Below are 13,670 nucleotides of genomic sequence, written 5' to 3' on the forward strand. Positions count from 1 at the left end.
TAAAATACTATTGTTCTACAGGGTGTGTGGGTGAATACACATTTAGCTGTTTACCAGGGGAAGTGGTTAAATGAGTATCAACCTAAACATGCAAACAGTTCTGATGTATAAGGATATGTGGCAACTCAGCTTATAAGCATGCGTTCACTTCAATGCATTAAAAAGGTGTTAAAAAACTGTGCACCATATGCCAAAAGATGTGCATCTGATGCCAAAATGAACAGAACATTCATGCACAGCAGGTAAGTGTGAACAACTGTGGTCAATGTTTACTTCCTATTACTGCTTCCTCAGTTACAAGAACCTAAAACTTCAATTCAAATCAGCAATTGTAAGGTAACCATGCAGAACCAGAGCATTTTCAACAGTTCTTCGTTTGCTCATTCCTCAGTGGTGTCCAGTACTGTTCTGGGTCTGTGCTGTGTGCTTGGTGTACCCGGTAATCTAGCGGTGCTGGTCCTGCTTGCTCGTCATATAAAAGAAGGAAGCTTCACTCCAAAACTGATGCTGAGTCTGGCTGTCTCTGATTTACTTAGTCTGATTTTTCTGCCGCTGTGGATCTATGCCCTTCTGAACGGCTGGGTTTTTGGCCAAGCACTGTGTAAGTTGTTTTCCTATGTCGTCTACTGGAGCCTCTACAGTAGTGTGCTTTCTGTTACTTTGTTGAGTGTGCAAAGGTACCTGCAGGTGCTTTATCCACAGCGATGGGCGAAGCTTGGACAGAAGGGCCAAAAAGGGCTGATTTTTGGCATTTGGACTTTAGGTGGAACTTTGGCTTCTTATGCTCTTTACTTCAGAAATGTCAAGGTGAAGAAGGATGGGCTGCTACACTGTTATCAGGATTACACAACTCATCACGAAAAAGTAATTGTCTTGCTTTTTGAGAATCTGGTTATGTTTGTTGCGCCTCTCTGCAGCCTGTTAAGCTTCTACTTTCAACTTCACCGACGGATAAATCAATCAGCTTCTTTCAGAAGACACAGACTGACAAAACTGGCCATCAGAATCATAGTGACCTTCTTCCTATTTGGCACTCCCTGTATGATCAACAATTTTATTGCAATCAAAGTGTCATGGGAATCAGAAGTCAGTAACAATATAACCGGGGCTCTTTTCTTCATCAACAGCTGCGTGAACCCTTTTCTTTATGCCTTCTCGGCCCGAACTCTGCAATGCAGAGGCAGACTGGATTCAGTCCAGCCACAGCACATTCACGATGAAAGACAATAAAACATTACACAACACAACACAATAATATATCTAGTTGGACTTCACTAAATGTGCATTTAACAGAATTATATCTATTTTATTTATCTAAAGACATTTCATCATATCCTTTGTATTATTCTTCAACTAGTCACCTGGGTATAGGTCCTTATTTCAAAAACATTACAAATAACATTGTGGAAGCAAACCAATAATATATTGTGATATTTGTCTCAGCTTTGTCTTCGTAGGTAAACGTTGTAGAATGTACATTTTAGTAGTCTTTCTTTAGAAATATTAACAAAAATGGTAATGATGAGGCAGGAGATATTTCTCACTCGCTTTGTTTTAAAGAAAGATTAAGTAAATTGAACAATGAACACAGTATAATTACAGTTTAACTCCTCAACAAACAAGATGGACACCACCAAATAGTTACTGTTGTAATAATACTACTAAAAAGGAATAAATTTAATATCTGGCTGTTTGTTGACTCCTGTTTTTTTTGGCATTAGCTTTTCTTGTTTCTAGTGCGCTTGTCTTAATCTGTGGGAGCCAAAATCTGGCATTGATTTTGATTAAAATCTGTCTGTTCAGTAAAGCAGCCTGCTGTTTGTGTTATTTAAATTGTGTTTGTTCATGAACTCGTTCATTTTACATTAGTCATTTAATTAACTATATATTATGACAGTTACACTAAGAGGTATAAAAAGAAAAGCAAGGCAAGCTTATTTAAATAGCACATTTCATACACAATGATAATTCAAAGTGCTTTACATAAACAAGAATAAAAGAAGCAAGAAATTAAAAATGATTAAAAGATAAAAACAGATTAAAATATGTTAAAACAGGTAATAAAAAAGAAAAAGAAAGACATAATAGTGTGCTCTGTCGGATTTAGCATATGCAGTGCTCTTTCAGTAAAGGCACAGCTAAACAGATGTGTTTTCACTCTTGATTTGAATGTACCTAATGTTGGAGCACATCTGATCCTTTCTGGAAGCTGATAACTGCACGGGGGTGTGGCGGATTCACCCTACTTTGACTGAACACTTGGAATTTCTTACTTACTTGTAAAGTACAGTAAACTAAGAACTTTACTAATCACTGTAATGATCAGCCTTAATATAAAATCAGTTATTCAGAGTAAAATAAACCAGGCTTGCAAAGATTATCCCAGTAAAATGTTTTCTCAAATTGTAGATTATATTAGTAGTTTTTTGTTGGTCTTACAATTGTGTGTGAAGTTTACAGTCAATATTATTCAGCAACACAATGTGTAATAAATTAAAAACATGCTTACCACAGGTGTAAAACTCAGGTTCTGAAGGGCCCCAGCTCTTCACAGTTAAGTTCCAACCCTAATCAAACAACCCTGATCAAACTAATTGAGTGCTTTAGGCGTGTTTAATACCTACAGATAGGTGTGTTGAAGCAGGGCTGGAACTAAACTCTGCAGGACTGCTGCCCTCTAGGAGTAGGTTATAAGCACACAGACTTTTAATTTTCAGCCAGCCAGTCCGATGGCTTCCAGTGAACTGTCTTTCCATTACAAAATAGCCAAGTTTAAGATCTGTTTTCTTAAAAAAAAAAAAAGTGATCTTTACTGCCTAATAGATATTTGATATAAAGTAGGTCTTAGACCAGATAAGTAGCACTGCATTACGTTCCATTTTCCCCTGCCATCTCTTTATAATATGAAAGTTTATTTTACCCTGTATTTTAAATTGAGTTTCTGCGGTAGCCTGCTTGTACTGACGGTGCTAGCAGTTACACGGTCTATCTCGTTTTATTCTTGAAAAACTAAATGAATGCTTAAGTTTATTTAACTGATTGTATTTTAATTACATTACGATGTCGATACTGTAAAAGGAACCTCACAAAATTTAAAATAGTCACAGAAAGCTTTCACCGGAAGTTTGCCTTTGGCTGAAAAACAGCTGTGGATATACCGCATTTAGTTTGACACCCCTTGAGTTCAGGATTCTCCTGTTTCTGAAACTATTTTGCTAAATGTGCGTAAGTTCCTTGTAGTTTTTAAAGAACTAAACCTTTTAATTAAATATAGTGTACTCAGTGGTTTGTTCTTTCTGTCTACTTAAAAGCTGACGTTAAAGAACAAGCTGAGCCAGTTTCTATATAGTACTATTACCACTTTCTGGAGCATTCAAAATGAGGGATTGGGTGGGGGGTCATGTTTTGACTAATGGACCAAATGTCTTCTACAGTAAACCTGACATTATGACTTTGTGGGGACAGGCCAATGGTCCTCACGAGGGAAATCAAAGTTAACATGTTTATCTGGAAATGTAGTAATGCAAAAGGTTTCTGGTTATTATTAGTGGATAGGAAATATTTTAAGATCAGGAGGGCCTAAAACGTCAGCAGAAACTTAGCTGCTTGTCTCTGTGTGCTTATTTATGTTGTTTTTAAGGACACACTTTTGTATAACGTAATGCGTACCTATATTACAATGTTGAGGTGGATTATGATGATATTTGTGTCCTCGTAATTTAAAACTGTTTAAAATAATTAACGTGTTTTTGTCACAGGTTTTATGTGAGTGTTGGGTTTAGGGAGCATGAGTCGAGAAAGGCCACAATAAGCCGTTTTTACAGTATAAAATGCATTACGCATATGGTGAGTCCTCATAAATCACAAAATGTGCGTGCGTGTGTGTAAGAGAGAGAGACGGAGGGAGAGCAAGCGAGCGCACAACAGAGCAAGTGCACGAGCGCATTCTGGCGTGCTGGCAGCTCACCGTCCACAATGCTCTGTTAACTCAAACTCTCTTCACCAGAGATCAAAAACTTACTTCTCGTAGTGAATACAGTCGGATGTGGCGTTCCTAAACATGAGGAACAAACGGAGCATCTGACACAGACCCTGAGCAGCAGTTTGATTCGGGGAGTAGAGTGAAGCCGATCGTATCTCCACTCTGCGGATGATTTGTTTGCGTTGTGCTTTTCTTTCCTTCATTGCAGATGTGGCGAGTGGAATGAGCTGTTTTCTCACATCGGTCTTGTCACTGCAGCATGGGAACTGCCGTGTCCAAAAAGAAGAATTTAAGGAATGATGCGATTTCTTCTGTTGCCGCAAAAGTTAGGTGAGTCTCTGCAGCAACACAAGCGCGCGAACACCGCGTCTCATGGAGGGACCGTGGTGGATCTTGATGCTCAAAATGAACACATCCCAGCATACCTCATATCACTACACGTCTCATTTTTGTTGACGACTGTAAAACAGATACTAATCTGTCAGAAATGCCTCAATGACAGCGTCTGGGGCTGTAATCGTTTTGACAACACTGTGCTTGCTTGTAAGTTTGTAGCTAAACATTAGAGTATGGCAAAAAATACTTTGAAGAACTTTTAAAGGGAAGTAATTTGTTTGGCCTTTGTCGTGACAGTGTATTTGCGCAAGCCCCTCTCACAAACAAACCGAAGTGTATTCAGGTAGGCTTATCATCGTTGGTCCGCGACAAGGGTGACAGTGTTTATGTTACTAGTATTGTTGTAAATTGTAATAATTAACACGATTATGGGGGTTGTTGATTTTGTAATGCTGATGTTTGTATTCATATATGTTGTCTATTGTAATTTACGCTCTCTTGGGGGTAAATAATAGTTATTAAAACTATAGTAATAGATTTCCGTAATAAATTATTTTTATAGGCATTGAATGTTTGTTTTGTGCTGTTGCCTCAACGGTCGTTTCAAATATTTATAAGGCTGCTGTTCAATGACAGACACGACAGCCACTACGTCACCGTCAGTCACAGCTGCTACTTTTCACAGTCGTCATTAGATTTAGAGACTGTTTGACTGTTGTATGTTTTTATTTAGCTAATATTTTGGTTAATCGAGTTTTGTAAAGTAACTGGACCCTTGGCTTAGCAATAACTTAATTATATCTTTAAGAAGATTCCTCAGTCTATCAGGTAGTCACACGTTCATCTTACTAACTTTAACAACCTGTTGTATTCACCATGACATCACTTTTTGATGACACATATTTTTGACACTTTTTCTGCATCGCCAAACTTCTGAGTGGACCATGCCACTTTATCAGCACATGACAGTGTGATCACACTGTATTCATCCATCCACCTACAATAAATCATCTGTTCAGCTGGGTCACTGCTGTTTGCAATTTATGCCTTGAACAGAGAGTTTCTGGCCAGGAGGAAAGCATGATCATTTCCAGTGAATGTCCTCCCAGTCTCTGTTGTTTTGCAACTTAGTTTGTTAATTATTATTATAATTATTATTATTTTGCTGGACATTGTCGTGTATTTTCAGACAGTTTGGATTCAGACTGTTTGTATCAGGGGAGTTGCGGATGGCTATACTTAATTATTCCTTCACTTTATTATTACTGCAAATTTACAAAGTTACATTATGGGAGAAGAACAGATAATACTGGGTCAGGATAGAGTGTAATACCTTATCTGTTATGCATAATATTAGATTAAGAATGCACTTGACAGGTTTGGTTTAAGCAAACTATGGTGTGATTATTCTGTTAGTGCAGTTCAGTTGGTCATGTGTAAACGGTGCCATTCAAACTTTTTTGAATGCATCAACAAATGGATCATCAATAGGTCTCAGTTTGCTTGTATCTAGTGAATTAAGACTGCTGAAAAATTATGTATTGTTTCACTTCTAAACAAACTGTGGTTCAGATTTTTTGAAATATGAATGCGATCTAGACCAAAGAAGATGTGACAATAAAATGGTGCAGAGTGCAGAAACATGCTAAGTTCTCTTTTTTTGCAGTCATAGTGCTGATATATATATTTTTTTTTTGCAGCAAACCTTACTTCAAGTGTTTGATTAGGTTTTGATTTCTTAACACAATTCATAAGTCTTTCACAGGTTTTTCCACTGATAAATATACCAGTAGATGTGCACATACAGTAACATGTTTAGATCAGCAAAGCACTAGGATTATAGATAGATAGATAGATAGATAGATAGATAGATAGATAGATAGATAGATAGATAGATAGATAGATAGATAGATAGATAGATAGATAGATAGATAAACCGATAGATAGATAGATAGATAGATAGATAGATAGATAGATAGATAGATAGATAGATAGATAGATAGATAGATAGATAGATAGATAGATAGATAGATAGATAGATAGATAGATAGATAAACAGACAGACAGACAGATGTTGTGAAAACCTTACGTCTGGCATGACACAGACATTCTAGAATAAAATGATTACAGCACACTATATAAATTACTTAGAATGTTCTACATTGTTCAGCCCTTTCTAATGTGAACCATGCTGAAATGATAGCTCAGTGCCTATTTGAGCTATATAGCAAGTTCTATAAGCGTCCTGATTCTCTCACATGCTGATATATAAATGTCTAATTAGTGTTCGAGACCACCCACAGTTGTAATGGAGGGAGGCCCAGATTATATGAAACTCATATGTTTATATGTCTGAGAAGAGGCTTAGGGTCAGGTAGGGACACATGCTGTTTTTACTGCAGAGGAGTCATTTTCAGAAGATTTTTTTTGAGTTATTGGGTATGGAAACTAGTAAATAAAAAATATCCTACAGTATTTATCAAATATCTTATTTTGTCATGTTATTGTGGTCAAGCTTTTATAGCATCATCACATTTTATTTAACTGCTCTCTCAACAGCCTTCTTTGTAAATGCATTTTACTTAAAAAAAAGTTTGGGATATCTGCATTTACATGTGCATTAACATTCTTTGACACCCTAATATTTGACTTGAATACAAAGTTGCCCCATCATTTGCAGCTACAACAGCGTTAACTCTTCTGCGAGGACTTTCCTCAAGGTTTAGGACCATAGGAAGTCAGGCACTGATGTTAGACAAGAAGACCTGGCTCTATGTTTCTGCTCTAATTCATCCCAAAGGTGTTTTATTGGGTTGAGGTCAGAACTCTGCACAGGTCAGTTATGTTTTTCCACACCAGATTTAGTCAACCCTGTCTTCACAGACCTTGTTTTGTGCACTGGTTCACAGCAAAGTTTGAACAGGAACAGGCCATCCCCAAACTGTTCTCATAAAGTTTGGAGCATAACATTGTCCAAAATAAATTATTATGCTGAAGCATTAAGTGTTCCATTTACTGGAACTAAAGGGCCAATCCACCCTTGAAAAACAACCATATGCTATAAAACTTTACATTTAGCACAATGCAGTTGGTCAAGTTCTATTCTCCTGGCAACTGCCAAACCCGGACTCCTCCATCAGGTTTCCAGACTGAGAAGCATGATTGCTCTCTCCAGAGAAAACCTCTCTACTACTCTAGAGATCAGTGGACATTGTGCTTTACACCACTGCATTAAACGCTTTGCATTGTACTTGATGATGCACCTTCTCTGCCACAGAAACCAATTCACACTGTTTTTGAGCTAATCAGAAAGTCACATGAAGTTTGAAGGTCTCTAGCTGTTGACTCTGCAGAAAGTTGATGATGTCTGTGCACCTCAGCATGCGCTGACCCTGTTTTGATTTTTACATGGCCTAACTCTTTGTGGCTGAGTTGCTGTTCTCAGTTGTTTCCCCTTTGTTTTAATACTACTAACAGTTGACTGTGGAATATTTAGTCGTGAGGAAATTTCACAATTGAACAATCCATCATAGTACCATGCTTGACTTGAATTCCCTGAAAGCAAACCGTTCTTTCACAAATGTTTGCCGAAGCAGGTGCTTAGGTGCCCAGGTGCTTGATTTTATGAAAGTGGATTAGAACAGCTGAATTGAATGTTTTGGAGAGGTGTTTCAAAACGTTTGACAATATATTGTATGTTTCAGTGCGTTTATGAAATAAGTTAAAATTCTTAATTGTCTGATAAACTTTCTGTTGGGAATAGTCGGCCCATCTCTTTTTTTAGTATTGGCCTCTAGAAAGCCTCTAAAATTGAAATACTACAACATAACCATGTAAAGGTCAGACCTATAGAATGATAGCTACTATTACAATAAACTTAGTTTATTCATCTTTACTAACACTGAGCTTTTTGATGAAGGCTGTGCACAGATGTTGAGGCTATGTTAAGACCAAAATTCGTAAAAGTTTGGCAAACGCCCCTCACATCTTGCTTGTTAGTCATGCCATCTGGAATTACACGCTATCCTTTTCTCTTTAATAATGAAATTATAAATCCTCCCTTTTCTATTTTGCTGCCTGAGCAGGTCGAGTTGCTCACCAAAGCTTTCCGAATGACCTCTTTTTGCAGCTTAGTTCCAATAAATGGCCTTTTTGTACTGCAGGGAGATCTTTTCAGTTTTGAAAGGTCTGGAAAAATTGTAATGGATCAGCTGGGACATTGTGGTCGAATGCCATTCGGAACTGGAACGTTTGCTAGTGCGACTAATTTAGAGACCTACTCATTAGGTGTTAATGAATTTCTAATGAGGAGATTTTAAAAGCTGAATGCCAATGGCAGATGTTGAGCACTTTCAGAGAAGAATATGACTCAGTGTTTAGTTCACACTGCAAGCTTATATAAATCTAGCTGTCAATGACAAAAACTCTTCACTGGCAATGAGGACAGTGTGCGGTTTGAATGGTACACTAAGAAATCAAATCAGCAGCAAAGAGAACACAAAGTCTGAGTTCAGTGCGAGCGAGGAGGAGGAGGACGAGAAAATATACAAGAGAAAGGGGTCATGTCACACATGGATGTTCTGTTTAATGCTCGCCGAGGCACTCAAGAACAAATTGTACTTGCTTTTTACTAAATTAGTGTAGTAAACCAAACGGTCTGCTGAAGTCAGAGTCACCCAGGGCAAAAGCACTCATTTCTGGCTCTGATTGAGCATGAACATACGCATGAAAACAGCAGCGCCTGAACAGCCCCAGGGTGTGCTGTCTCTCCTTTACCCATTCTGCCTTCTTGCACTTATATCTTTTCAGTCTATATGCCAGTGTATTTTTGTGTCCACATTGGCCAGTTATTGTTTTTTACATCTGCTGGTATCTTCATGTTGTTCATCTGAGTCACTAGTTATCCGCCTCTTCTCCTGGAGCACCAGAGGGCTTCTGTCCAGCAGTCTTGGTTAAAGCATCTGCTTTAGTTAATGCGGTTAAAATGCTTCCCTCTCAGTTCTCCTGCTTTCTACCCCCCTCCCCCTTTTATCACATGGCAGAAAACATGAGAGATGCTCCCAGATGTGCACACCACTATACCCTCACACATACTGACTTGAGACGAAGGCTAATGTGCATGTGAGAGATAAAGGGGAAATATGTTTGCGAGTGATTTGGGTCTCATTGCCTACAGTGATGCTCATTATTTATTATTCAGATTTTAATTTTCTTGAACTGAGCAGCTTTGCTATTTTTAATCCGAGGCTGTGATTTCAAGATTTAAAAAAGAACGGTGAACTATCCTCACATTAAGAAAAGGTAATTGCTCGTGCCTTGCTCTTGGCCATAAGACATTAATGCAGAACAAGTGGATTTCAAAAAAGTACAAATCAATCACCTAGAGTGGACAAGCGCAGGCAGTTTTAAGGTTCAGTGATTCATTAGTGAAGGTATGGGGTGAGGTATCACGTTCCCTGCCTCACGCCTTGCATTTTTAACAAAGGTTAGATTAGAGAACAGCCAATGGGGCCAGTCCTGGGGGCATATTCACTGTCAGGGATCTTCAGCTGCGAGGAGCACAGTTGTCTGACACTTTGAATTGAGTCATTGCCAATGGAAAAATCCGATAAATAAATAAGCGGTGCGTGAATGTGTATCAGTGACTATTAAGATAAATGAAGACATGAGAAATGCTACCCTTTCCATTTCTGTCTTCAGGATCATCAATACATTTTTAACACCTAGATGTGATGTTGAAAATTAGATTTATGCTAAATCATAAAAAGTATTTTCTTTTCCACAACTTATTATTGTATATGTACATTTACATATCGATATTAACTATTGCCCAATGCAGGGCTTGACGTTAACCTTTTTGCTTTGTTGTGCTGGTGCTCCTAAATTTAGGCGCATTAGCAAAAATGTAGTCGCACACACTACAAATTATGTGCACCGTTACTACAAGTTTTATATTAATAGATTTATTGCATTTAAAAAAAATCTGCATGCACTGCTTGATGTGAATGAGATTCATTATGTTAAGGATAGTTTTTTCACAGGTGGTGTCTGATCTTGTGCAGATGATAATGGCATATAACTTATTATTTGCTACGTCATCTTAATAGCAATAACGGTCTTTTCATGATCTACAATATTCATTTATTCTTAGTGAATGCAGGCCCTTTTGCGAGGGTGTATGCGCTGCTGTTGCAGGACTGACAACATTTTGATTATTAAATTAAAGATTAAATAGAACACCTCGTGCTTAAATGTGTGGCAAACCCTGTTACCTGGAAACTCAGTCCCTCAGACCTTAGGGTGAATGGCTTTAGTCATTTTCCTAGCGGACTTTAACCCACTGGAAGTCGTTATCTACTCTTCGAAAAGTGTAAATAGATTAACATTCATCATACGATCACTAATAAGATGTGGCAAACAAATAAATAAACAATAGTAAGGAATTGTGGTCAAAAAACTGAGTTATATCCAAACACACGTGCTATGCCTCAAATGGTCCAAAACCTGACGGGTGGACTATTCTCAGCTTGTTTTTTTAAAACAAATATAAATATGCATATAATAAATACTACTACTAATCATAATAATAACATTTTACCAATGCAAATTGTCATGAATAAACTGAAAAAGCCTCCCGAGATAAAGAAGGCACGGAGGCAGTGGTTTATATATTAATGTAGAAAATAATCTTTGTAATATTTCAATCCTTTAATTCTGTTTTCATTCACAAAGATAGTTGTATATTGCTGCACATCCTGTGTGTATTAAGCAATGTGTACGTGTTTAAGGCACATAACTAACATACTCTGCGCTGGACTTTAGACCTGCTTTCAGCTGGTTTTTAGATGTAAAGTAAATACGTGCATGCAGTGAAAACTGGTCGCACTGCAACAATTTTATGCACTGGCACAAATACTCCCCAAATATGTTTTGAGGTCGCATATAATTTCGGGCCCATATGCGACCAAAACGGTTGCAATTTCGAGCACTGCAATAGGGCCTTGGATGACTATAGTCTGTCCTGAACAGTCAGGACTGTTTTGACTTTTGGGACTACTGGGATTTTGGACCCCAGTGAGACATTAGAAGTTGGGTCTCCATTAGGTCCCAAGTGACCCCATTGGCTTATAATGGGTACTCTTTTTGGCAACTAATTTCAATTCAATTTCACATTAATATTTTGTATATGCAATTTCAACTATAATGATGATTTATTATCTATTTGTACGCTTAACAGATAAGATCCAAATGTCCTAAGAGTTTAACTACACAAAGATTTACACCGACAAAATGTTCGACTAGAATGGTTCATTTGAACTTCAGATCCTGATGTACTGCTCTCAGACATGACTCTACTTATCTGTCACACATTAATTGCAGGTTTGCATGATTGTAGCCTCCAATTACACTGGATATGATTTTTAGTCTTGGCTTGAAACATTTTCTGTGTCATGCACCATCCCATTTTCTCTGATATCTGTCTGCACACACGTCTCCTCATCTACTGAAAGCAGAATATGTTAGTTTTATGAGCACCAAAGAGTACAGTACATCATAACACAAATGCTGTGGGTTTCGATTGGTCGGCATGGACCAAGCGTTCTCTTTTAGTTTTAATCCACCCCTGCCCTGTAGTATTTTTTGATAAGCCACTCTCACTCTAAAAAGCTTTGTAGTTTCTCCAAACACCAAACACTTGGAAGTGACACTGAGATGATGAAAAAGTGATTGGAGAATTCTTCTTTGCACTCATCTTCCCATCTGCTAGAAAAGTTTGTTGAGTGAGGAGAGAGAGATGCACATGCTGGCTAGTATTTAATTATTCAAAGTGTCGTTGCACGAATGCATGGGTACTCCCAACAACAGAGCCATCCCATTTTCCAGCATCCCTAGAGAGGTGCCAAGACTGCACAATTTGCTCATAGCGTGCTGATTAGGGGTTTGTGTGCTCAAGGAGGTGCTTGTCAGTTCGTTGAGTTCACCAGTGTACATTTGTGGGGCTTGCACGTTTTTTAAGGTGCATGGGTGGAGGCGGGTTTATTCATGCATGTTAGAATCTCCATTTTAGTGAGCTTAGGCAGGAGAAACAGTGGTGTGGGTAGGTGTAATTCACTGCTTTAACGAAATTAAATTGACAAGGTGAGTTATACAGCTTAGGTACAATTTTTCATTTGTACATGCTAGTCAGTGTACTCTCCCAGCACTGGCGAGTAATTAGGCAGCATTAGTAGTGTTCTTGCTGAGCCACACAGGAAGGGGGAATACTGTGTAAATCTTTCACGTGGTTAAGAGATGGAGTGACGCGTTTCATAATGGAATCTGGCAGCTCTTTGAATGCATTAATGATTTTTCATAAATCATCCACAATATGCTGATTGCAAGGGCCATCGGTAGTGCATATAAATGCATTTTCTGTTGTTTTCTATTGACTTCACCATTTTGCAAAGCATTTTCAGTGGCATAACCACACACACACACACATACACATTGAAAACATTGCATAAAGGTCATCCTACTGGTTAAGTGAGAGGAAGGTATATCAATGTAGGACACAGAGCTCTGTCTTTTATTGCTGACGACACATGGTTTGACTCATAAAGCAGTTTCCTTTTCCTTCCTTTTAACCAACTCCTCTACCTGACTTCCTATTGTTCCCTTTATAATGTTCTCACACCACAGTTGCTGGTTGTCTTCATGCTGGAAGTCAGCTGTGTGCATAGATTTTATTCACTGCTTTACACCTCGTTGACCAGGGAAGTAATTGGACTTGGAGTTTTCTGCATTTTTCCGATAGCATCTGCAGATTTGGTGACTGTAGTTGTATTATGAGATAGTATCTAGTGTTTTTATGTTCACATTTTTTAGATATAGGAAATAAATTATATAGTTATACCTGTAGCTTTTTGCTTTGCAAAGTCGGAAATCAAGTATTGAGACTTGTCAGTACTGACTGCAGCTCTAACGCTAGTGTTCCAGTGAGATACAGTTGAAGTCAGAATTATTAGCCCCCTGTTTATTTTATTCCCCAATTTCTGTTTAACAGAGAGATTTTTTCAACACATTTTTAAATAAATTTCTAAATAGTTTTACTTATTCATTTCTTATAATTGATTTAATTTATCTTTGCCATGATGACATGATAAATAATATTATATAATAATAATAATAATAATAATAATAATAACAATAATATACACTGCTATACAGCTTAAAGTTTTAAAGCTTTAAACATTTAAAAGCTAACCTAGGTTAATTAGGTTAACTAGGCAGGTTAGGGTAATTAGGCAAGTTATTGTATAACGATGGTTTGTTCTGTAGACTATCGAAACAGCTCATTTTCTGAGCTCAAGTG

At 37.7% G+C, this 13,670-nt stretch overlaps 2 protein-coding genes across 22 annotated transcripts in view; both read left to right on the forward strand.

Annotated features, from left to right (window-relative positions):
- nsmfb (NMDA receptor synaptonuclear signaling and neuronal migration factor b) overlaps positions 1–13,670 on the forward strand; it is a 95,475-nt gene that overhangs the window by 36,064 nt on the left and 45,741 nt on the right. For 10 of the 21 annotated variants that reach the window (XM_073950972.1, XM_073950976.1, XM_073950973.1 and 7 more), the window contains exon 5: positions 4,191–4,312. The exons of 10 other annotated variants lie outside the window; for them this stretch is intronic. In XM_073950972.1, the coding sequence (XP_073807073.1) occupies positions 4,242–4,312 (71 nt within the window). In that variant the 5' untranslated portion in view covers positions 4,191–4,241. 21 annotated transcript variants of the gene reach the window in all.
- Positions 301–1,686, forward strand: LOC108190082 (leukotriene B4 receptor 1). Its single transcript, XM_021476351.3, has one exon. The coding sequence runs from the start codon at positions 343–345 to the stop codon at positions 1,228–1,230; it is 888 nt and encodes a 295-aa protein (XP_021332026.1). The 5' UTR covers positions 301–342; the 3' UTR covers positions 1,231–1,686.

The sequence above is a fragment of the Danio rerio genome, chromosome 5 (genome assembly GCF_049306965.1).
Source record: "Danio rerio strain Tuebingen ecotype United States chromosome 5, GRCz12tu, whole genome shotgun sequence".
NCBI classification, from domain to species: Eukaryota; Metazoa; Chordata; class Actinopteri; order Cypriniformes; family Danionidae; genus Danio; species Danio rerio.